The 25,058-nt window shown below is 31.4% G+C and overlaps 1 protein-coding gene across 1 annotated transcript; it reads right to left on the bottom strand.

Annotated features, from left to right (window-relative positions):
• Nucleotides 1-13,054: 13,054 nt before the first annotated feature.
• On the bottom strand, nucleotides 13,055-14,513 carry LOC123199770 (U-box domain-containing protein 26-like). Its single transcript, XM_044614821.1, has one exon. The coding sequence runs from the start codon at nucleotides 14,454-14,456 to the stop codon at nucleotides 13,239-13,241; it is 1,218 nt and encodes a 405-aa protein (XP_044470756.1). The 5' UTR covers nucleotides 14,457-14,513; the 3' UTR covers nucleotides 13,055-13,238.
• Between the last annotated feature and the right edge of the window lie 10,545 nt (nucleotides 14,514-25,058).

The following is a 25,058-nucleotide window of genomic DNA, read 5'->3' as shown; positions in this document are numbered from 1 at the left end:
CTAAGGCCCTAAAAAAATCTGTCCAATCGGAGACTAGGTGTACTCTCCATACTTGGAGCAAAACTAGATAAGACATCAAAACGGGTAGAATAATCCTTTATTGAACCCTCTCCCTACTGTAAAGAAATGAACTTCTGAACTTTGACTGCTACCACATCAACTGTTCTGTATTGGGCCTCAAATACCCTTCTGAAGTCCTGCCAGGTCATCAGATCCACATTTCTAGTTTTTTTAACTAGGTCCCACTATACGCGAGTCTCTCCCCTCATCAAGAAACTGGTATACCGAACTTTTTCTCTATCAGTCATAGGAAATAAATTTATAGTACTTTCCACCTACTTGATCCATTCATCAACCACCAAAGGGTCTTTAGTACCTTTAAATTCATGAGCGGTATGCTGAGTAGGTAAGAAATAAATAGGCTCAAGCCACCTTTGAACTCCAACTTCTCCTCTCCCTTCATTCCTCATTTCATTTCTGATTTCTTCTATGACCTCCTCACGAATCTCACTTCTAATCTCATCTCATATGGCATATCTGGCTATATTATCAGGTGTGGGTCTATCTTGACTCTCAGTCAACACCTGACGGACTATATCTCTTATTTCTGCTAGCCCAAATCTTGAACCACCTAATGGGGCAGGGTTAGATGGTTCTCCCATCTTTCTCTGAATACCCCTTCCACGACCTCGTCCTCGTCCTCGTCCTCGTCTTGTGGTACTCCTCATTTAATAATTGCATAAGTATAATTACATAATATTCTATTATTTGAATACAGGCAAAGAAAACAACTTACTTCAGTCGATTCTCGGGAGCTAATCTGTGAGACATGAGGGGCACCTGTGTAATACTAGAATGCAAAACTATATATAAATATTATATTATATTACAACACATTATATTATATCCACTTTTAAGCATCCAAAATTGTGCTCTGATACCAAAAATGTAACCTCTCCTAACCAATAGGTGTGTTACAGAAAAACAGCAAGAGTTTCCCTATTTTAGAGGCTCGGGGAATTTTTTTTCTTTTTAATTATGCCTTGTAACACTTCCAATTAGCAATTCACATAAACCAGTTCTACCAACCGACTAGATTTTCATCAACTTAATCACAATTAATAAAATAAGTACATAATAATAACCATCATAAAAATTATCACCCACATAAACTTTACAACCAATTTTCATAACTACCCATATATATATATACATATATAGATATAGCTATACACAAACACATATATACATATAAGAAACAAAATATATACATATCTACCAATATCTACATCAAGTATATATATATATATATGCATATATTCACATATACATCAAAACATATAAATCAACAAAATTATGGTGCCTTTCTCCCTCAGCCTCATGTCTCACTAGTGCTCTCTAGGAACCTTTGCTGTAACTCTTTACCTGTAAAATATTAAATTAAACGGGGTGAGCGACCACGGCTCAATAAGAAAATCATACTCAATACTTAAAGTATTTCATACCAGTACTAATCTCTTCCATACTCAGTGTGTCTGAGCTATTTACAACAAAATAATTAACACAGAACGCGCATGAAACATATCATAATTCTTTTCTTTCACCTATTTATTCATTTCCTTACTATACAGATATGATTCACTCGTTATGATTTATGCATGTATGAGTGCCATGACATTTCTATTTTCTGATCGTACATTTTTCTCAACTCTTTATCAGTCACATAGGCTTGCATGTATGATTCTAATGCAATTGACTTTCATAAAATATCTACTAATTCTTTCTCTTTTCTTATTGACTGATCTAGACTACATATGACAGTACTTGCAGTCACCATAAAAGGTACAATTCTCTCTTACACGCATATTTTTTTTCTTTGCTGTTCATACAGTACAACTAATATTTTTCTTTACTGTCCACACAGTACAACTGGTTGTCTACACAGTACAACTCGCGTGTAAGGATTTTAAATATATTTTCTACTTTCCTGTATCATATGAGTCATTATAAAACCAAAAATACTTGTTTTTCATTTTCTGAAAACATGCATAACTTAGAAAGGTTTTTCCTTTTTTGTTATTTTTTTCTGAAATCATGCATATGTTATGATTCCTTATGTATGCATGTATAACCATAATATGAAATATGCTCATTCATTGTTTTCTGTTATTCTTTTCATTCCTTATCAAACATCATATTATTTTCTCATACATTTATATATATCTCATGCATCCAATTAATTTCAAATATACAATATAGACTTAATATAAGGGTTATTCCACATATCATGCACATAATTAAGTGGAAATTAACCTATATCACATAAAATGACACTTTTGCCCTTTATGGATAAAATTACATGCTTACCCTTAATGCAAATTCTTTCATCAATTCATTATTTCTCATATATTCAACACACAAAATCCATTGAGCTAACCCTAAGAATATGAAATGTCTAAAATACCCTTATGGCCAAAAATTACATCATGAATTCTAATGAATTTATTTATCCTTTTAAGCATAAATCACCTTAATTCTAATATCTTACACACTTATATAAGTAAAGGTTATTTAAATACCCTAACTTAAATTACTTCAAGTATGTAAAGTATGAAATTCTTACCTTTTCTTTGCTAATTAGGTGATTTAAGCTTATTCTCCTTATTTTCTTCTTCCTAGCAACCTTAATCAACCAAAAATATAATCATCTATCAAAATTCTAAATTTCACATCTTTTAAAAATTAAATTTATTACCTTAGAACTGACCAGAATTGATAGATCTACATTTTTTATAACTGGAGACTCTGGAAATTAGGTGGTTTAGCTAGGTTTTTAGATGAATTTTGATTGAAGGAAAGCTTTAGTTCAAATGATGGAGGTTCTCGGCAATTGAAGAAGAAAATGAATAGGTTATGGGTTTTATAAACCTTTTGGACCAATTTGCCCTTCACATTTTCCATAAATGACTATTTTATCCTTAGTCAATTACCAAAAACCCTTAGCACCACCATATAATTTCAAGTATGCCATTCAATTTTCATTCCCACTTTGTCTCTTAATTCCTTCTAAAATGACCATTTTACCCCTTTGAAAATTATTGCTCATTTAGTAGTTTTCTATAATTCTTTTGCAATTTCTTTAAACAACAAGTTATAAAATCAACTCTAAGGGTAATTTTGGAAGTGGAGTTTACTGACATACCTGAATCTGGGTGTTACATGAAATAATATTTTTTTTTTGAAAATATGCGTCGATTGGTGTGGTTGTTATGGCGATTAGGGTTTTAGAGTGAAACCTTAAATTTGTCGACTTATATATATGGATGTTTTGAATGGTATATAAAGATGTAGTTTCGATGTTAATAGATGCCTGAAAGTATAACCGTCGAAGAGATGAAAATCACTCAAATTTATAGGAACCGCGCAAACCACACCAACCGTACTTATCGTGCAAATCATGTAAACTGCGCACACACTACGCCAACAACGCCAACTATGCGCAAACCACGCCTACGCCAACCTCGTAGTGTCTCGCCAACTACACAATGTCACGCAATGACATTGTTCACAAAATGTGATATTTACTTTGTACTTTTTAAATTTAAACTTTATTGAATGAAACTCATAACATTTCATTTTAAGTGTGTTTTTGTAGAAAATTTCAATTAATGATCAAGTGAGGGAGAAGCGATTTCATGATACTCATGATTTTAGAGTTACGATCAGTATTCATAGTTAAAAAGATACGATGAAACATATAAGAGCAAAATTAAGTTCAGAGCAGAAAATATTGTTTAGACAAACATGTTTCAGACATTTTTCAAATCTTAAAGTGCATGGATATAGTTCGACCCTATTACACAGTGTATTATTTCGGTAAGTGAATAAGAGTGAGTTAGAAAAGGTGTTTTGGTTTAGATTAAATAGGGTCGATTGTAGATTTAGTCTGATTAAGTTTGTTATAATTACTGGATTGAGGTTTAGTGGAGAAGCGGATATAATTGAATACATAACAACGTATTCATTTAATTTTATAAATAAGTACTTTCCAAATGACAAATCTATAACTCATGGTGATCTTAGTAAAAGTTTAATGTTTATGGCATGGGGAAACAATGATGAAGATGTTGTCAAAATAGTTGTATTATATCTAATACATTATGGATTATTGGGAGTAGATAATCAAAAAGTGGTATCATAACATATAATGCAGTTAGTAGATGATTGGGACAGTTTCAATAGATTTTCATAGGAGACTATAGTTTGAAAGTTGACAGTGGAATCAATAAGCCAAGCAATGGAGAAACGGTATGAAGAAGTTATGAATAAACATTGAGCATATAATCCAGATATTCTAGTGCAAACTTATGCGTTAACGGGATTTACAGTTGCATCTCAGGTAACCTCAGAAATAAATATGAGATTAAATTAGATTTACATTACTTTTACTTTTTTGGTTTGCTTATGTTATTCATTTCACAAATTTTATCTTTCTATGGGATGCAATTATGGATATATGAAACTTTCAGTAACTTAAAGGGTTTCGCAGCTTGTAAGTCCAAAGATAAGATCCTTCACATGTTGAAATGGAAGTCACTTAAGCAACCGAGGTGGGATCTTGTTAACAATATATTTAGGGCTTCTCAAGTATGTAAATTTATTTTTGACATAAAAAAACAAGTAACTTTGTTATATCTAAAAAATTGATACATTTATTAGGATGTTGTCACACTTATGTTGATTTCATCTGTCGAGGAGAAGCAATTAGTGTGGTATAGAGAGATTGTGGATTACATAGGGTACGCAGCATAACTAATAATGATCGTAGCCTTATTCAATCTAGTGGTGCAATCCAATCTCCTCACCATGCATGTCAAAGCACACTTGTACACAGTCAAGTCATGTTTAGATAGACTGCACCTCTGGTTACCAGGTTAGAGTGTCGATCCATACATCGATCATCAATGTCCTCATGTCAGACTGCTAGAAGATCCCCTGATGCCACACATACTGGACCCATATCTACTATTGAAAATGTTTGTTTTGAGAAAATGCTATGTGGATTCATGGAAACAGTGGAGCAATGTTTTAGACAATTTGAAAAGCGACAAACATCGATTAAAATAAAGGTTACAGAGATGCAACGCATATTTTATGTCACCCTCAAAGATGAGGTTAGTATAAAAAAAAAACATATGTTTAATATTTAAAATGTAACGATGATAATGATGATAATGATAATAATCTTTCATGATAACACAAGATGAGTCGACTGAGGTTATTATTGAGGTGGCCCAGGATGATGATGTATGTCTATATGATGATTATGAGGTGGTCACTGAGTGTAGACCTGTGGAGACACTAATACAGCTTCAATCGAGTACTTGAAAGACATTACAGGGCAAAATTATCAAGAAATGGCAGATACTACTCAGTCTATTTACTGATCCTATGAAACAGCATCGGTCATGAGAAGGAAACTAGTGAACGAATATCAATTTTGAGCAATGGTATGGTAATGCTGACAATAATGACATAGCATTAACTTATTTGCATGGCCCTTGCAAGAAGTTTGATTGGTGAGATGAGATTTGTACAAAAAACAAGTGGCTAACGAATAAGGTGACTAAGTTATCAATATATTTTATATTTATACAGTCTCATTATTATAAACAACGTAATTATAATTTATGTTTTTGTTGTATTTCAGCATATGGATAATTACTTAGTTATGTTATGCCATTTGTACCCAACTACTAATTGGACATGTGTTGATACATTTTGGGATGGTTGGCTACCATATATTTTACAGGATCGAGATACAGTTGCCTATGAAAACTTTCAATGGCCTCAGCTATTACTAGCTCCTATTGAAGGGATAAGTCCACAGTTGTCAGATCAGGTAAGAGATATGAGATGCATTGCATGGGCGAAAGTTGACAAAGTAATAAATATGTTCAAAATTATATAATTGGTAACATATTTTCAATTATGATTATGTTACACTAACTTTTGGTTATTGTTTTTACAGGTGTACATTCCTATTAATTACAATTGTCAACATTGGGCATGCAATGAAATTGATCTCAAAGTGTGGACTCTAACTGTATACAACTCTTCAGTTAACTTCATAACTTCCACGGATAGGTTCATTGAGATGATGACATGATATCAACACCTTCTGTCTATCATTAGTACCATTAGCTACTAGGACGTTAGGGGTGATGACCCTAACATGGAGTTGTTCATGCTTGTGCGATATACCGATGTTTCACAGTAGGGTAAAACCTCGGGTCATTATAGAGTCTTCACACTTATAATGATAGAGTACTTAGCCACTAGACACCCATTTGACTATACAACCTCTAACACTATTTGTTTGTGTAGGATGATCGCGTCTAAGATTTTTACTCACGGACGCAATGGTTGATATTGTTTTATGGTTGATGTATATTTATTATTTTTTTTTACTGCAAATATATATTTATTTTGTTGATTATTATGTTACTATTTTATTGTTTCATATTATTCATGCTTTGGAACAATGGTTGGGTGGATTGAATATATATATATATATATATATTGGAGTGTATTTTTGGATAAAATGTAAATAGAAAGAAGAAAAAGATATGGATAATGGAAATAATATAGAGGAAACTATACTGAAATTTTTTTAAAATGTTAAAATACAGTACAATAACCATTGAATGTTTAAAAAGTTTATAATACAAAAAAAAAATACAATTTGTCACAATTCAACACCCTGCAACAACATTGGAGTGCAAATTCACCCAGCCTCACACACCCTGAACACCTATAACAAGACACATAAAACATGATAATTTAAAAACACCTTAAATGCAAATGTAATATATAACAATTTGATACATGAAAGGTTATGGAAGACCAGCATATGATGTCCCTCGTCGTCTACTTGTCTCAGATAAGGGGTTCATACAAATAATTCAAGTATGTCCATACTCGTGAAATTGACTACAAACAGGTTGATGTACTTCCTCCCCTTAGATGGTCTTCTCTGTGTTCTGATGGTTGACCTGAATGTCAATGTTGTAATAGAGGTAGAAATACTGTGGGAAGATTCTCTGGATGTACCTATTCAGAGGGATCTTCAAGTGGTTCAACATTCTCTCTATACACCACTTGCCAATATTCTATTAAATAGTATTTGCTCACCCATTGATAACAATTAGAAAGATTCTAGAACCTAGCCATGGCTACAATGTGTGTGCACGAAATATGTAACAATTGAAATTTTTTACAACTGCACTCACTCGCACATAGATCCACTATAGCAATCAACTGGCCCACATCGTGCACTTCATATTTGTGCATAGTAATTGGTTTGACAACCATATTTGCTAATTTAAGGATATGACTTGTTATTTTCTCCTTTGCCCATAGAATGAGTTGATTAATAGAAGCCTCTGCATGATCAGAAAAATATTATAAGTGTACAATTCAACATCATGCACAGAAGTAGGAAAATTATACAAACCTATCATATTGCGTTAGGAGTAAAACCATTTCTACATGGTGGAACTCAAAAACTCAAGTAGCATCATAACCAATAATTTTTGCACGTGTCGTGCCAAGGTATTAAAGAACTATGTAGTATTTGTTGTCATTATATTATACCAGAGACCCAGAAAGTAAGCACGGGCCCAACGTTTATAGTCTATACCCTGTAAATAAGCACTTGTTGATGGATTTTCATCATTAATAATTCGTATTGACTCTTTAAAATCTAATATCTGATAAGCTTTCGCTGTTTTCCAAAACAACCGATTTATATGCTTTGTTTGTTTACACCTGTTGCTTATATTACCTTATATATGATGGTTGCACTAACCGTGGTGTGCATTTGGGAATATTTCTTGCACAAAATGAATGATAGCATGGTGTCTATCTAAAATGATGACCAAATCTGAAACATCACCTATACACCCATGTAATGCTTTCAAAAAATTTTCCCCCTATACCAAAGGCCAAACAATAAATTTGGTTGTTTCCATCTTTACGCACAGCAACAAATAGTGTACCTAGTATTGTCCTTTTAAAAAGGATCTATCAATATAAATGACAAGGTGACAATATTCTCGAAATGCTCTAATTGAGTAACCTAAAGTTATAAAGACAAAATGAAACCAATTATCCATATCAGTATCAATATGTGTAACCGTGCTAGGGTTTTTTCATTCCAAATTGTAATAATATACAAGTAATTGTCTGAACAACTCCTCTGGAGAATCTCTAATCTTATTCAATGCCCAATTCTTAGCACGCCAAGTTTGAGTATAAGAGATATCTATTTTGTACCTATCTGCAACGTCTGTTATGATGTCTTTCAGCTTGTAGATACAGTAAGAAGTGGTAAACATAGACTGCAATATTTTTCAAGTGCCTGTTTACCTGCTTGTCTGTGATGAGGCATTATGACATTCTAAGGGTAAGTGTAAGTTTCCAACTTCCATAAGACAAAAATGTCTGTGTTTCGTAATTTTACTCCTCTTGCCTTCTATTTACATTGAGTATGTGCACATTTGATATCCCATCTTTTTTTGTTTGAACTTGCCACCTTGAACTGATAACCTTTTTCCAAAGCATCCCTATACATCATATCTGTCAACACCTGTTTACATGTAACTTAATCATTCACTTTGATTCTCCCATCTTGTGGTGGAACTGATGTAATGCAATACTCTCATTTTCTACATCCTTGTAAAGATCTAAACCACTAGAAAAAGGATTTAGAACTAGTACATTAATAGGAATGGGTCCACCATGCATTGTTAAAGTGTTATGAAATGAACTTCCCCCAGCTAATCCACTTGGACCAACTTCTGTTTCATGACCACCCCCGTTATCACCTTTGTTTTCACCATTATCATCACCAACATCATCACATTCGTCATCACCACCATTATCATTACCACTTTCGTCATCAACAATATCATCACCCTTGTCATCACCAACATCATCATCCCAATCATTATAACCACCATATTTTTCCTCATTCGATTAGAAATTTTCTATTGGAACAATACCCATCTCATAACATCTCTCCAATATACCCCACAAAGGGTCTTACTACCTTCATATTTCATCATGTATCCTAACCTCAACAGTGCTTCTACAAATCCATCATAAATTATTTTGCATATAAATTTTTACAATATTATAACTTCAATTAATGCACAAACGATAACACATTGCTTCTACAAATCCATCATAATTTATTTTTTTACTAATTGATACACATGTTTAAACTCCACTAACATATTTTAAACTATTATCACCTCTATTAACCCAATATCCACCATATCCAAACAAATATATTAGCTTCCCATTTTTCCTGCACACAAACAAAATTTAAAATAATTAAGTAACCATGCAAACGCGAACCACACAATTTACCAGAGAAATACAGTGATTTTCGTTTTTACTTAGATTTGGGTAATAAAACTATTGAATGTACAAATAATGTAAGTGTTTATAAAATGATTCAAGCACTCAGATATCATCATTAAAGTTTTTAACTTTTTATCTCTAGAAAAGTTATTAGTTTCACAGTTTTCTTAATACAAGTTGTTATTTATTTAAAGAAAACTTAAAAGAAACTTACTTGCTAAATGATGATAATGAATGATAGAGAAAACAACCAAAATGTGTTGTCATTGGAGTGTTGATGGAAGAAGAGCATTGAGAAAAGAGATGATAGTGAAAATAAGATGAAAACTATGAAAGTAGATTAGTTAAGTGAAATGAGAAAGGGGTATTATTGGAATAAAAATATTGGTTTGCTTATAAAGGTAAAAAGTATGGTGGTTGGCTGAAAACCTATAAACAGAAATATTTTTGCTTATTTTAATTAATTTCCCCTTTAATTAATGAGTTGAACTTCAAGGCTTAAAAAGCAAGTTTGTGTATGTGACTTGCCACCTAAGTGTATTAAACTGGCCAAACAACTATTTTCTAACCAAATATCAAAAGCACATATGCAACAATTCAAAAACTCAGATACTTATTCATGAGCTAATTTCTGTTAGAAATCTTTTGTTAACGACAAGGGTAAAATCATCATTTTATGATTAAACCCTAAAATTTATACTATTTTCACCTCTTACTTTGGAAAATGAACAATTCCCTTTATGATTAAGTTTTAAAAAGTGAACATTTTTTCCTAAGGTGTTCCAGGATTTTTCAACCATTAAACCTTCTCTAGTTGCCTTCTTCAACCCAAGTTCTCTCCCTCCTGATGTTCTCTCCTTCCTAATGCTCTCTCTCCTAAAAGATCAGCATCCCTCTCGACAAAAATAGGAACGAACACCAATCTAAATGAAAGCCCATTTGAACGCATCTCTCTCAACATAGACCAGATGATCTTCTTGGTATAAATATGTGGGTACGAACATCAATTTGAATGCGTTCAAATGAAGATGAACGTTGCAATTTCGACGCGTTCAAATGAATGTCGATCTGGATGCCTTCATCTTTCCTATCTTCGTCAGGAGAGACGTTGATCTTTCGGAAGAAAAAGCATATGGTTTGTGCTCAGAAGGAGAGAACATCGAAAGAGAGATAACCTAGGATGCAGAAGGTCGTCAGATACGGTTTGGTGGTTGAAAAATGTGGAAAAACTCTTGGGGGAAATAGTCACTTTTTAAAACTTAATACTAGAGAGAAACTATTAATTTTTTAAACCAAATAGGAAAAATAATATAAATTTTTAGGGTTTAGTGTTAAAATGATGATTTTACTTTTGTCTCTAATAGAAAATTCTAACATAAGTTAACTCATAAATGGGTGTCTGGAGTTTTGAACTACCATAACTGTATTTTTAAAATTAGACTAAAACTTGAGTGAAAAGTGGTCCTTTGGCCAATTAAACTAAAGTATTTATTGTACATGTTAAAGAAATTGTTTCTCTGTAATAAATAACTCATTTAATTATTCATAAAATATTTCCCAGTAAAAAAGGTTCTTCTTAGTTAACTTCATTAAGGATTTAATTATATTTAAGTGTGTGAAATAAAATAATAGAATTCATGAATTTGCTTTGAAAAAATTTTACTGTTAGGGATTCTTATGGTCAAATTTGTTACAGTGAGGTTAGGTGATTTATTAATGGGTTGGTCTCCTTGAAAAATGGTTACTTTTCTTCACTTTAATTAGGGCAAAGGACTATTTCCCACCCAAAGTATGCTGCATTTTCAAGTTTCGCCCCTTTAACTTTGAAATTACCAAATACCTACCTATGAGCAGTTAAATTTAACAGAACCCTAACCCCTTAAAATTTTATCTCCTTTTCTCCCCCTAACCCCTAAAAACTAACCATTTCCCCTAGGTCAAGTTTTAAAAAATAGCATTCTCCCCCCCTTAGGGTTTAGTTTTCAATCCCTAACGCCAAATCCGGCGCCATCGCCGACGACGAAGCCTTCCCAACGCATCACCATGCTCCGACGACCTCTCTTCTCTCCTCTAGAATGTTGATCGGCCCAGATCTAGTGTTGTCTTCGCCTGGAAAATCGAAGAGCTTCGTCGGGAGATGAAGCTCTTCGTCTTCCCAAATGGAGACGAGATCGTTGTCTTCATTTGAGAAGACGAAGAGCTTTGTCTCCCGATGAAGCTCTTCAACTTTCTAGGCGAAGACGACACCAGATCTGGGCCGATCGACGTTCTAAAGGAGAGAAGAGAGGTTGTCGGAGTATGCTGGTGCATTGGGAAGGCTTCGTCGTCAACGATGGCATCGGGGATTGAAAACTAAACCCTAGGGGGGGCAATGCTATTTTTCAAAACTTGGCCTAGAGAAAAATGGTTAGTTTTTAGAGGTTAAGGGGGAAAAGACGATTAAATTTTAATTTATTTTTAATATTACAGATAAAATAACAATTTTACCCTTGAATTCTTTTTTTTAACAGTCCATGGATAGGTAAACGGGCTTTTCAAAGTTAACGGGTGAAAATGTGCAAAAAAAGTATACATTGGGTGGGAAATAGTCCTTTGGCCGACAAAAAATTCAAATATTTATTTATCCTTAAATTATTACTAATTTTTTTATTAAATATAAAGATAAAATCTTTATTTTATAATAATATTAAAAAATATATAAATTTATTTTATTTTCTTTCTTAGGTTTTAAAAATTAATATTTAACCCTCATACCTAAACTTTGAAATGTGTCTTCCCTCCCCCCCCCCCCCCCCCCCCCCCCCCCCCCAAATCCCTAAGTTTTCTCTTGACTTCTTCCTCCAAGCACTAGCGACCAATGCGGCATATTGTTAGACAATAAGTGTCATTTAGATCTAGATGACAATCGTCATCCAAAGATCTTTCTCTAGACAACTTCGTATTGTTCCTCCATCGTTGGTCTACCGTTCATCGGAAAAAATAGTTGAATTTCAAGTTTGGTATCCTAAGGAGAAAAAGTGAATTTTTTAAAACTTAATTAAAAGAGGAAATATTATTTTTTCAAATCAAGGAGAGAAAAATAAAATATAATTTTAATTATTTTAATATTACTAATAAAATAACAATTTTACCCCTTAACTCTAATAAAAAATTTATAAATGTGTCATAATAAATTAAAATTTGAATAAATATTTAAATTTTTCATTTGTTATAAATCTATATTTATCAGTTTACCAAAACTTAGATAAAAAGTTGCCCTTTTCCCCTGTAATTAATATCGACAATAAATTCTTTAACTAACTTAATTGTAGAAAATGAAGCCATTTCAAAAGAGTAAAACCAGATGGTTGAAATCAAGTATCAAAGTGGGATCCACTTACTAAAATTATTTTGGATTAAGTTATCTTTAGAGCATGTTGATTGGACCATGAATTGATATTTAAGTAATCGTATATCTGTATGTATAAATTTATTATTGTGATTACTACAAGGCTCTTCAATTTGTTACACAATTTTCATTTCCTTTTATTTAATTTATGTTTAATTTAAGTACTCAATTATAAATTTAGATATAATCATATGATTATATAATCTTAAATTAATAATAAAATAATATCCTCTCCCATTACAACACTCAAATCATTTTAATAACCAATTGAGTACTCACAGCGGGAGGTACATAGCAATACTCTACAAATTTTAGCCCCTGCCATTACAACACTCAAATCACTTTAACAACCAATTGAGTACTCACCCGGCGAGGTACATAGCAATACTCTACAAATTTTAGCCCCTGCAACTACGCATGCCTAGGACTCTTCTCCCCATTTTGATCTCAGCATTTTCAGCAACGTATTCGCCATGCTCTTTGTCCTATTACCACATTGGCTCTGTAAAAGCAGCAACAGTTGACTCAAAACCCCACCTCCAATGGCTTCTTCTCTAACCTCTAACGAATCACAACACAAAATCATCAACGAATTCACGGCGCTTTCACTCCCTTCATGGTCCGACACTCTGAAAACCATCTTCACCAGAGCCTGAACACCATTTGGAAGCTTTACAACTGCCTCTTTCGCAATCTCCAGCACTAAAAGTTCTTCGATTCTTGACATTGCGACTGCCGCCAAGCTCTTTTCTCTTCTCTCCGCGTTCAGAATGTATGTTATCAGCCCATTTATGGCTCCTGATCGAACTACGCTTTCGCGGTTCGATTCCAGGGAGCAAAATCCTGATAAGGCCATAATTCCAGGGTCGGATGCTTCAGAATCCTGGAGAATAATCAACACAATAACATCTAGAATCCTGGAATTTTTTCCAAGCTGCGAACAAAGATCTTTTGTTTCCGCAGATGAAGAAATTAAATCAATTAAATGACACAAGCTTTTCTTGATTATGCAATTTCCCTGCTCAAACAAAGAGATGAAATTCTTTAATTTGGACTCTTCAAGCAACATATTTAAACACTCCATTTGTTCTGGAAGCAGCAACCTGGAAACACAAGAAAGTCCATCCTGTATAAACTTTACATATTCCTGAGAGAATTTATCAAATTCTGCAGCTTTTCCGAAAACTTGGTGCAGAAGTAGCGGCAAGAATCTAAGCTGGAGCAAACAAGAAACACTAGAGGGTTCCTGGGAAAGAAGAAGAAGAATGTTTTCCAGAGTTTGAAGCTTGGTTTCCATGGAAGTTTCAGGGGATTCAAGATTGAGTTTTAGCACAGCTAAAGAATCAAATTTTGTCAAGTAATTATCAAGATCAAAGTTATGGTGACTACCACCAGTACCACTATCCATTTGAAGCCACTGATTAATCAAATGGCGAAGAGTGTGATTGGGAACAAAGGAAGGATCATCAAGCTTTTGCATTGTTACAGGACAAGTAAGGTTACCTGCAGCCAGCCATTTTTCAATGCTGGATCTGTCATAAGTTTGGCCTGTGGAAAGTGTAACTGGATCTTGAAACAAGTCTAGACTTATGGGACACCTAAACAAGTGGGGAATCGCCATTTGTTCACCTTCCTTCATTGAAAAAAAAAAAAGAAAATTACAGAGAATGAGAAGAGAGAACAAGAATAGTGGGGAAGGCTTGGCTTATCCTGGGGAAAAGAGCGAGAGATGGACAAGTAAATAATGATAAGGAACAATGGGGAGAGTGGTGGTCCCTTTTAAGGTTCATTATCTTTTTAATTAATTTTTTATCAATGGAGTCAAAAGTGACCCACCTAAAGGGAAAACAAAGAAATTGAATATTGAATTAAAAGAACTGTTGATGTCTTTGATGTTTGAATTCCACTTACTTACTTGGACTGATTAAATAATGAGAGAGAGAGAGGAGAGAGAGACCTTTAACTCAACGTTGCTTTGGTAGAAGCTAGTTTGTCTTTATGATTCTTAGTAGTTTCTGCCATTATGTATCACTTACCCTTTAAAATGATACAGAATCTCTTTAATATATACATATATAAACTCTATTATCTTCTGTTGTAGGTTTTATTTTTACAAAATGAGGATGACCCTCCAAGAGGGTTTTATTATGGTTTATAGTAATAGAAGTGATCAAATTTATTTTATATATCTTTGTAATATCACTCAAAGTAGGAGTATATAATGTTATTGGAAAGTATTATATATTTCTTGAATTATGGAAAATCACTTGATAATAAGATACTAAATTTTAATAAAAACCAGAATGGTTCATCAAGCTATCAAAGTAAAAGCAAATAAAACTAAACAAATTTTAATAACTTTGATTCAAAGGCTACAAAAGCAAGATGACATTATTTTTATCATTGTTCTAAAAATGGAATCAGATTAATTGGTTAGATCAGTTTTATTTAAAATTAAAAATAAACTTGCTTACCTGAAACCAATTTTGACTTTTGAATTAAGGTGAACCACAATCAAAGCGCTTTTATATTTTATTATAATTACTAAAACTTAAATCCAACATATTATAAATTGATATAATGCCTGCCATCAAACCAAGCTTATAAATATATTAATATAATTTAGATTTTATATTTAATAAACAATTATACAAAATTATTTTATATGTTATTTTAAATATTTATTTAAATAATTCACCTATTTATCTAACAATTGAATTGGCTTGATCCTTTTACCTTATTAATGTCAATTGAAATTCGAAACCATTGTGTGATTCAATTAATTTTGTAAATTTGTTTTTTTAATGGGTTGAAGTAATTATTGGTATAATTTTTTAAGTTTTATGAAAAAGGCCAAAAGACTTGTTCCCACTCAAAGTGACTCCCTCAAACTTTTTAAAACTCAAACATCTATCTATAAACAAATTTTTGTTAAAATTTTCTGTTAGGATTAAAGGCAAAATTGTCATTTTAATAATAATATTAAAAATATATATACTTCATTACTATTTCTCCCATACGTTTTTAAAACTAACCATTTTATTTTTGTCTAAAGTTTTTTAATTTTAAAAAATCACATTCCCCCTTCAAACCTAAGGTTTTCATATTTTTTCAAATTTAGCTGCTCTCATAACTTTTAAAAACTATAGTTTCACCCCCTTCTTAAACTTCAGCTTCCAATATTCTCTTTTACCTGAGCCAAGCTGACATTAGTTTTGTCTTACTTGAACTACCTACTAGAGACAGAGATCTCCATATCTTTGTTGCACAGTGCAACGAAGAGACGTCGCATCGGTGCGACAAAAAGATATCTCTTTGTCACATCGAAGATGTTTGTGTGATGAAGAGATTTTCATCTCTTGGTTACAGAGACATTTCCCATCACCTTTGGATGGAGTGGCAAGGCAAAGTCGACGTCAACTCAACTCAGGCAAAGGAGGACACTGGAGATAGACAAAGAGGGCGTCAGAAGGATGTTGAAAAATAAAGTTTAAGAAAGGGTAAAATTGTAGTTTTTAAAAGTTATGAGGGCAACTAAATTTGGAAAAATATGTAAACCTAAGTTTGAGAGAGAAACATGATTTTTTAAAGTTAGGAAACTTCAAACATGAGTAAAATAGTTAGTTTTTAAAACATAGAGGAGCAAATATAACGAATTATATATGTTTTAATATTATTATTAAAATAACAATTTTAGTTTTGATCTTAACTAAAAATTTTAACTCATAGATAAGTATTTAAATTTAGGTTTATACATCACATCAAGTAAACTCAAATAATTAAGCATAAAAGTTGTAAATGATCAAGATATATATGTTCCCCAAAATTCTATAAAGGTGGCTTGGTTATGATACGGATTGACCCACTTCTACTAACCTTTAGGTGATTTTTTTTCATATTAATTAATATGAAAACTTAGCTATAATACAAACAAATTGATTGATTATCTCTTTTCGTATGAAAATATTGAACAATTTTTATTCACCATGAGAAATAATTTTAAAAAATTCTTACAAAATTTAAAATGAAAGAACAGTTGATTTCCCATCTTGAACAATTGATTTCTAATAGTGACGTCACTTGAAAATTTTCCGTTGAAAATTCTTAGCTATGACTTTTGACTGACATGATATTGATTAGTCAATTCCACATTTCTCAATTGAGACAGCTTGGAAATTAATCTTAAAAAATATTATTTATTGGAGACACATAATAAAGTATTTAAAAGGAATTTTGATATGCCCACATATACTAATTTAAATCAATATTGGTAACACCTTAATGCAAATTTTGACACGTAATTATATATTATTACAATAAAACTATGTGTACCCACTTTGGGTACACAAATATGTACACATTTATATGTGTCATCATATGATTGGATGATTTTGAATTAAGAATAAAACAATAACCACTCATATGATGACACATATGAGTGTGTATACATTTGTGTACCCAAAGTGGGTATACATAGTATTGCTCATATTATTATAGATTGTAGTCTTGAGTATGATATTTTATATAAGAATGGTAGTCATTTATTAGTCACATATCATTATCAATAATAATTTTATCTACTAATTAAGATATATGCTCTCCCTCCTATATTTAAAATAAGATATGTTTCTAGTTGTTGATAACTAAACCAATTAGTCGATCCGAGTTTTAAAACTATAGTTTATATCTAACATTAGGCTAAATCTGTCAAGGTCTAAAAATTGGTAATGAATTTAGTTATAAAATAATAAAATTATATGTATCTAATTTAAATATATAAATAGATATACATTTATATATATCATTATATAATTAAATAATTTTAAATTAAATAAATATATAAATATTTATATATTCAAAATAAATACATATAATATTACTCTTATAAAATATATTGATTATGGAATTTTAATTTGTTAAAATGGTATGCTTAATGTTATTGAAAGCAACTTGTTGCTTCTAATGAGATCTTGAAAGATCCCCAAAAACCCTAAATTTGAGGGAAAAGACAAGTTATTGGTTGGATTGTTGTTTCCTTTTGTTGTATGCGTTTCTCATTCAATTGAATAAGCGCAAAAAAACAAACTTAAATATTCCCCAAGCCATGGGTAAGATTGGGTTTTAAACAAACTGGAAGATGCCAGTTCTGTTTGACTCCATCTGATCGAGAGAAGAGACGACAAGCATACCAAGACAAAACAAACCGTCATACACCATACACAGTATTCATTCAAGAGAAATAATTGAGCCTTGAACACTAATTTGTCTGCCTTCAATTTCTCCACTTATAATTTTATATAGATTAAATTAATGATGGTCGCTATATTATATATATTCACACCACCAAACAATTGTGTTACTGAAAACTGATTTTTTAATCCAGAATTTTGGTAACATTCTTGTGCACTCTACTAAATAATAAAACTATAATTACATATTTTTAAGTATATAAATTATATATTATCATATAATTAAATAATTTTAAATTAAAAAATTTAATTATATAATAACATATCATTTATATATTCAATTGTATACTAAAAATATATATATACTTAGTATTATTTACCATTAAATCTGTTAAAAATTTATTTTAAAACATTTGTCAAAAGAGTAAAAATCTCTTCTAAAAAATTTACTACCATCCTAACAATAAAAATAAAAAGAGAAATTCCAATTTTTGGCTATCGCGAGGGCATAAAATTTTGAGAAATTGGAAAAATATAGAAAATTTTACCAGATTGATGGGTTGAGACATGTTGACGCACTATATTTATATATTTATTATCAATTTTATCCATCATTAGTTAGTATTTATGTAAACTTTGTCGCATTAAAGTGGTGAAAAATATTGTTTCAAAAAGTTATGAATTGACAGTGTCATTTCTGGAATCTAAAGGTCGAATCACTTTTTTGAAAAATCTCGAGTCCTAAAAGTAATTAACTTAAGCATTCGTATTCTACATAAGTATTTTCTGAATTAAATTAAGGGTAATTAATTAAATTACCCAATTTGTGGGATTTTTACTATTTAAGCCGACCTACCATAAGTTACCGAATATGACCAAATATCTCAAATAATATCGTAATTTTCTTATGAGCAGAAGCACCATTTTCCTTTGTTTACCAAAATAAGGGGTTATATGATATTTGATAGTATAAAAGGTAAAATGATGTTTAAATCTTAGAGTTTCTAGATATTATGAATAAAGCAGTAAAATGGAAAATCCTTTTAAGATTTTACATATTTTAGTGTATATTCATGAAAATATTTTATATTTTGTTTATTTGTCATTGTAAGATTGATTAAAATAAAATGTAAAATAGTCTTACCCTAAACTATAAACCGTAAATCATAAATCATAAACCTTAAACTATAAGTCTTAAGCTTAAACCATGAACCATAAATTATAAACTGTATACCTAGCGCATAAACCCTTAATTGTAAATCATAAATCCTAAATAAAAATTAGAAACTATAAATCATAAACCACAATCTCAAACCCTTAACTATAAATTGTGAACCATAAACTCTAAATTTATCGAAACAGCACCGTGTTTGACATTTTATTTAATGTAAATTTTTCCTTTTTTATTTCTATGTTTTAAATTCTCCTAGATGTGTTCATATATGACAGTTGTTACAAATTTAACATTAACACATTTTGATTGTTAAGCATTATTAATGGCACATGAATAACAATATTATGAATTGCAATGTCATACATCTGTTGTAATATGAACAAACAACACATATACAATATATCCAAAGAATCAATCAAATAAATGAAATGTAGTATATGAACATGTGTATAAAACATAGAACTACACAAAACAAATCTATGTAATCTATACATAGTCATGGAACAAAATAGATGTCCAACATAGTCCTCATGCTCTCTAAGTCATCCAATCCAGATGGACTTCGTTAGTGGCTGACTACTAATAGTGATTTCAACTTCACCTAGTTATTCGAGTTATCCAAGCTTGCAAACCCAATGTTCATCGACAAAGTTAATTGAAATGTATATATACTTATAAATATGTAGACAATGTTATGTAACCTTATTCAATATACTTTTCAATTGATGAACATAAAACCATATGAGAAAATTGTCAAGTATGGTATCTTACATTTTTCGTATGAAGGGCAATGGACATCTTAGTTGGAATTTAAAGTTTGATTATGTCTAAATAACATCTTTACAAAATTGATCAAGAGTTATTTCCCTACAATTGGAAATTAAGGGGGCAAAACCCCCATGCGAGGGTCTCGCTACTTGATCAACGAGCAGAGGTCAAAAGGGGTCAACCCCTTGCAAGGATATGGATGTAGAGCCATAGAAAGAAAGTTGATGAGGGATAGACCCCATGCGAGGGTCTCACTACCTGATCAATGAGCAGAGGTTAAAAGGGGTCAACCCTTTCCGAGGATATGGATGTAGAGCCATAGAAAGAGAGTTGATAAGGGATTTAAATGTAAAAATAATTAATATAAACCCTACTTTATAACCAAACAAAATTAAATAAACCCTTAATTATAAAGTATCAAATTACGCAAAATGAAAAATATCTATTTATCTCATGGCCAAAGGACTTATTCCCACCTATTTTAGTCTATTTTCAAACATTCATCCGTAGAGTTTCAAAAACTCACATACCCACTCATTATCAAGCTTCCGTTAAATTTTTAAGTTAGTTATAAGGGTAAAACTTTAATTATATCATTAATATTAAAATAAATAAAATTAAATCTAATTTCCCCCTTTGTTTAAAATACTATCAATTTTTTCCCACCCAAAAGTTTAAAAACATACATTTCCCCCCAAAGTTTGATTTTTCTCTGTTCCGACGACTACTCTGGGAAGGTTGTTGGCTAGCCTTCCTACCACCTCTCTCCTTGATGGTTTCATGACATGAAAACCATTGAAAAGTTTATCAAAATGGTTAATGACGTTGCATGGATTTGTGTGACGTTCGATTGTCTATGCATCAGTCAGATGTTTGTGTGTTAGCCAGTCGATGACATTCCTAGAGTAGTCATCAAAACAAAGAAAAATCAAATCCTCATGGAAAATACAAGTTTTCAAAATTTTAGGTAAGAGAAAATTATTAGTTTTTTAATCTAAAGGGGTAAAATGAAATATAACTTTATTTATTTTAATATTAATTGTAAAATAATGATTTTACCCTTATAACTAATTGAAAATTTTAAGAAAGTTAGTGTAACACCTACAGGTAAGTCCAAGGGCATTTTAGTCTTTTTACTAGTTTTAAATTTGGTGATTTCTTTAGATTTTAGTAGTACACGCCTGTGTATGGAGATATATACGATCGTGCATGGTCAACAAAAAATCAATAAGTGGATCAGATTGTGATCGCAACAAAACAAGAAGTTACCTTAGTTAGACAACTAAACACACGATCGTGTATGATCCATACAGGCGCGTGTATCAAGTCTTGGAGATAAAAATAAAAACACAATCAACCCTAACTCACATATTCTTGTACTTCTAGGCTGCTCAAAAAGTGAGAGAGTGTGAGAGAGGAGTTTGTGGCCATCGGAGGAGTTGCTACTGATCATTGGAATCACCATAGTCATGCTAGAGAGATGTTTTCACCGAAATCTAAGTAAATGGAATGGTCTTCCTTGTTGGATCACGATCTTTACAAGTCCATTTCTGTTAAATACGTAATCTAGGGTGATCTAGATTGTGAATAAAACAAATTATAAGCATGCTTAGTTTCTAAGTTGTGTGAAAAATATATGTTTTGGCTTGAAAGATCTTTGTTTTTAGATATGATGCCATGAGATTTTGTGTATGTGTGTTATGGTTAAAAAGATAGTGAAAATATAATGTCTAGGATACTTAGAGACTATTGTTGTGTATTTACTTTGTGCGGATCACCGAGATCATAATAAAAAAGGCATAGAAATCCTAAGGTGTGATTTCTAGATCATGACACATGATCGTGTATAGTCACAAATGCCCTCATGTGTCATTCAAAAAAATTTGAAAGCCTGAAAATCCTGCACTCAGTTTGAAGGGAGAAATGCTCGGTCATATGGTATGGGACACACGTCTATAAATGGCTTTCCAAAAGTAGACGACATGTGCCAGGAGACACGTGGCTTGTACATGTGGATCTAAGGATATGAGAATGTGTCTAAGGTTAACTCCCTGTGTGCATTTGCTTTATTCATGACTGTGTGTTGAGTGTTACATGCCTATGTATATGGTTCAAGACGCACAAGAGCATAGGTTGAGAAGCACACAACTGTGTACGCTTAGACAAAGTGAAAAGACAATTATGTCCTTAAGCTATGTGCATAAGAGTGGAGAGTTATATAAGAAGAATAATAAGCTAATAAAAGATAGAGAATTCAAGAAAGACATAGATAAAGGGCCTAACTACATGGACGACAACACAAACTTAGATTGAGTTGAAAAGTCAACAACCTTAGGGCTAGTGTCACACAACAAGATAGTTACCAATTATGTGTATAGGTGATAATATTTGTAAGAGCAATAGGGATGGATATCCATGAGATGCATCATGCACTCAGTGCCAAGGCACATAGACACCTAGTTTAGTTCAGTTTAGTTCAGGTGTGCATGGTAAGGATATGACTTTTAGATATTCCTTACGTGATTAGGGATAGTTAGTCAACAGTTCTGATTAGCTTATGTGGTAAGAGAAAGAGTTGTTATCAGAGATTTCTCTGTGTGATCAAGGTATCCCAGTCAAATAGACCAATAGGCTATTTGGCATATGTGCGAGGAACCTTAGTAGCTTTCATTAAGGCATCAGATATGTCGATTCTGGTTTAGGTCTTTATAGTTTGTGTAGGTGATCCATGTTAGGGCATTAAGGTGTTGTAGTATGACAATATTTAGCTTACAAACAGGCAACAAGTTTTATTGCTAGGTAATTTAGTATCCAAGGATGTCGAAAGCTCTCCACTTACTAAGTTTTACTCGTGTTTCCTTTTATATGTTTTGCAAGTAGAGGTGAATCACGGGGTAGGTAGGAATCTAGTGGTCCAACAAGCAGTTGCACAAGAAGATGAGCATTTATGTCATTAAAATTTTTTATCAGACATATATTTAGCTTTTTTATTATTATCATTATTACTTTCAAATACATTGGTTTACTCAAGATTTATATGGTTATTTTATGAAAGAGATTTCAAATACATTTATTTTGTTAATTTGATTAATAAAATTGTTATTTTTATTATATCACCTTTTTGTACACTTTATAATTATGATCATGCATTAAAGTTTTCAAATAGTCAAGTTATACATATCTCTTTTGGTATATTTTCATCAGGAATGTGTACCTAGAGATGGGTGTTACAATTAGATGATAAGTTGATATTTAGTTTTTTGAAACCCTGTGAGTGAAACTTTGGAAATGGACTAAAACTTGGGTAGAAATAAGTCTTTTAGCCGTATCTCACATATGCAAACAATCATTCACATCCATTAAATACAACTATTAAAATTATAAAATAACTTTCAAAAATGTCTTTTGTCAAATATCAGTGACCCTCACTAGCATTGTGCTTAGTAAAATATAAAATATTCTATAACCCGCCAAAATAGTTTTTCCAAAAATTACTTTTTATGAAATGACTTTCCACGTGAAAAGATTACCAACACACAAAGAAAGGAAACCTTGGGTTATGGATTGGAAAATGGCTTGATACATTAAATGTGAGAAGAAAATGTGCATGGGAATGCTTTAAATGAAAGGGTTGTAGTAATTCAATTCTTGTGGTTGGTGAGTCATTTTTTCATTGGTTATAGGGCGGTGGGAAATGTGTATGAATACACCCTCCCACCCCATAATTATGGGTGTGCATTTGTAACTTGATAACCTTCATTTCGAGAGCATTTTGCTTCTTCACAAGTAAAGAAGTTTCATCTTCTCTTATCTTTCTTTCGTTTCTTTTTTCAATAATTTATAATACATTATCAACACGATTCACTCAAGTATATTATAATATTAGTAATATTTCAATTATGTTGTTATTTTATTTATATGTTACAAATATGTATACCTCAATTATGATATTGTTCTGTTCGCAAAATATGAACTATTGATGTTTTAATTATTGCTATTCTTCTATTTAATTTTGTATTTATAATTGTATCTAATTTACAATTCGAAGTTTGTAAAATCATGAATTTGGACCCTAAGTCCTGAATATCATTTGTAACTTAAAATTTATAAAATCATGAATATGGATATGAAGTTCTGAATATCATTAGAATATTTATTTATATTATAATAATTGTATTTAATTTGTATCTGAAGTTTGTATAAATTATGAAAAATATGGACTGGAAATCTAAAATATAATTATAATTAAAGTTTTACATATTATAATATTTTGAATACTAATTATAAAACCAAAAATTTGGTAAATATGAGATAATATCTGAACTTGAAGTTTTAAAAATTAATCTCAACATTTTCTCTACAAAACTAGCTGTTTTGTAAATATGAGATAATATCTGAACCTAAAGTTTTAAAAATTAATTCTAATAAATTCTTTACAAAACCAAAAGTTTCGTAAATATGACAATGTTTGAACATGAAGTTTTTAAAATTGAATGAATAATATTAAATGGGTTTTTACATGATTCTCTACCTAGAATTTATAAGCGTTAAATAAAATATCCTACAAAGACAAATCTAAGGCCACTATTTTACTAGCATTACATCCCTAAAGGATTGCAAGGCGAATATTTGGATATAATAATAGATCTATTAAATTCATGGAAAAATTTGAAAGATAAAATTTGAACATCAAATTCAATAATACTCTAAATGGCTTTGTAATTTAGTATAACTTTATGATATTTAGAATTTTTCCCTGACTGAGATAATGTGGAAAAGAAAATATTCTGCATCTTTATTTTTTTAATAATATGCTCCAATAGTAGTAATTTTGGGAAAAAGAAATTTTGAATTGATATTTTCTTATTAATGAAAAACTATCAAATCTCATCCCACAAGTATTGCATCGTTCTCTGAAGTAATACAACTATTAAAAGTAGTTATCATAGGTGTGAGTAAGATCATAGATGAAATAATCTAGATGAAATAATTTTCGATCTAAAAATGGTTATAATAGAAAATCTTAGTCATACCATCGGAAGTCGATAAAGACTGAAGCAAAATAAAAAATAATGTAGAGTAAACACAAAAAAATGAATGTGGTCATAAA

Source organism: Mangifera indica, chromosome 16, assembly GCF_011075055.1.
Source record: "Mangifera indica cultivar Alphonso chromosome 16, CATAS_Mindica_2.1, whole genome shotgun sequence".
In the NCBI taxonomy this organism is placed as follows: Eukaryota; Viridiplantae; Streptophyta; class Magnoliopsida; order Sapindales; family Anacardiaceae; genus Mangifera; species Mangifera indica.
Note: the sequence above shows the minus strand (reverse complement) of the source record. Positions and strands in the feature narration are given on the sequence as shown.

Bases quoted from the DNA above. Each gene is read 5' to 3' on its own strand.
- LOC123199770 (XM_044614821.1), bottom strand. From the start codon at position 14,456: ATGAAGGAAGGTGAACAAATGGCGATTCCCCACTTGTTTAGGTGTCCC.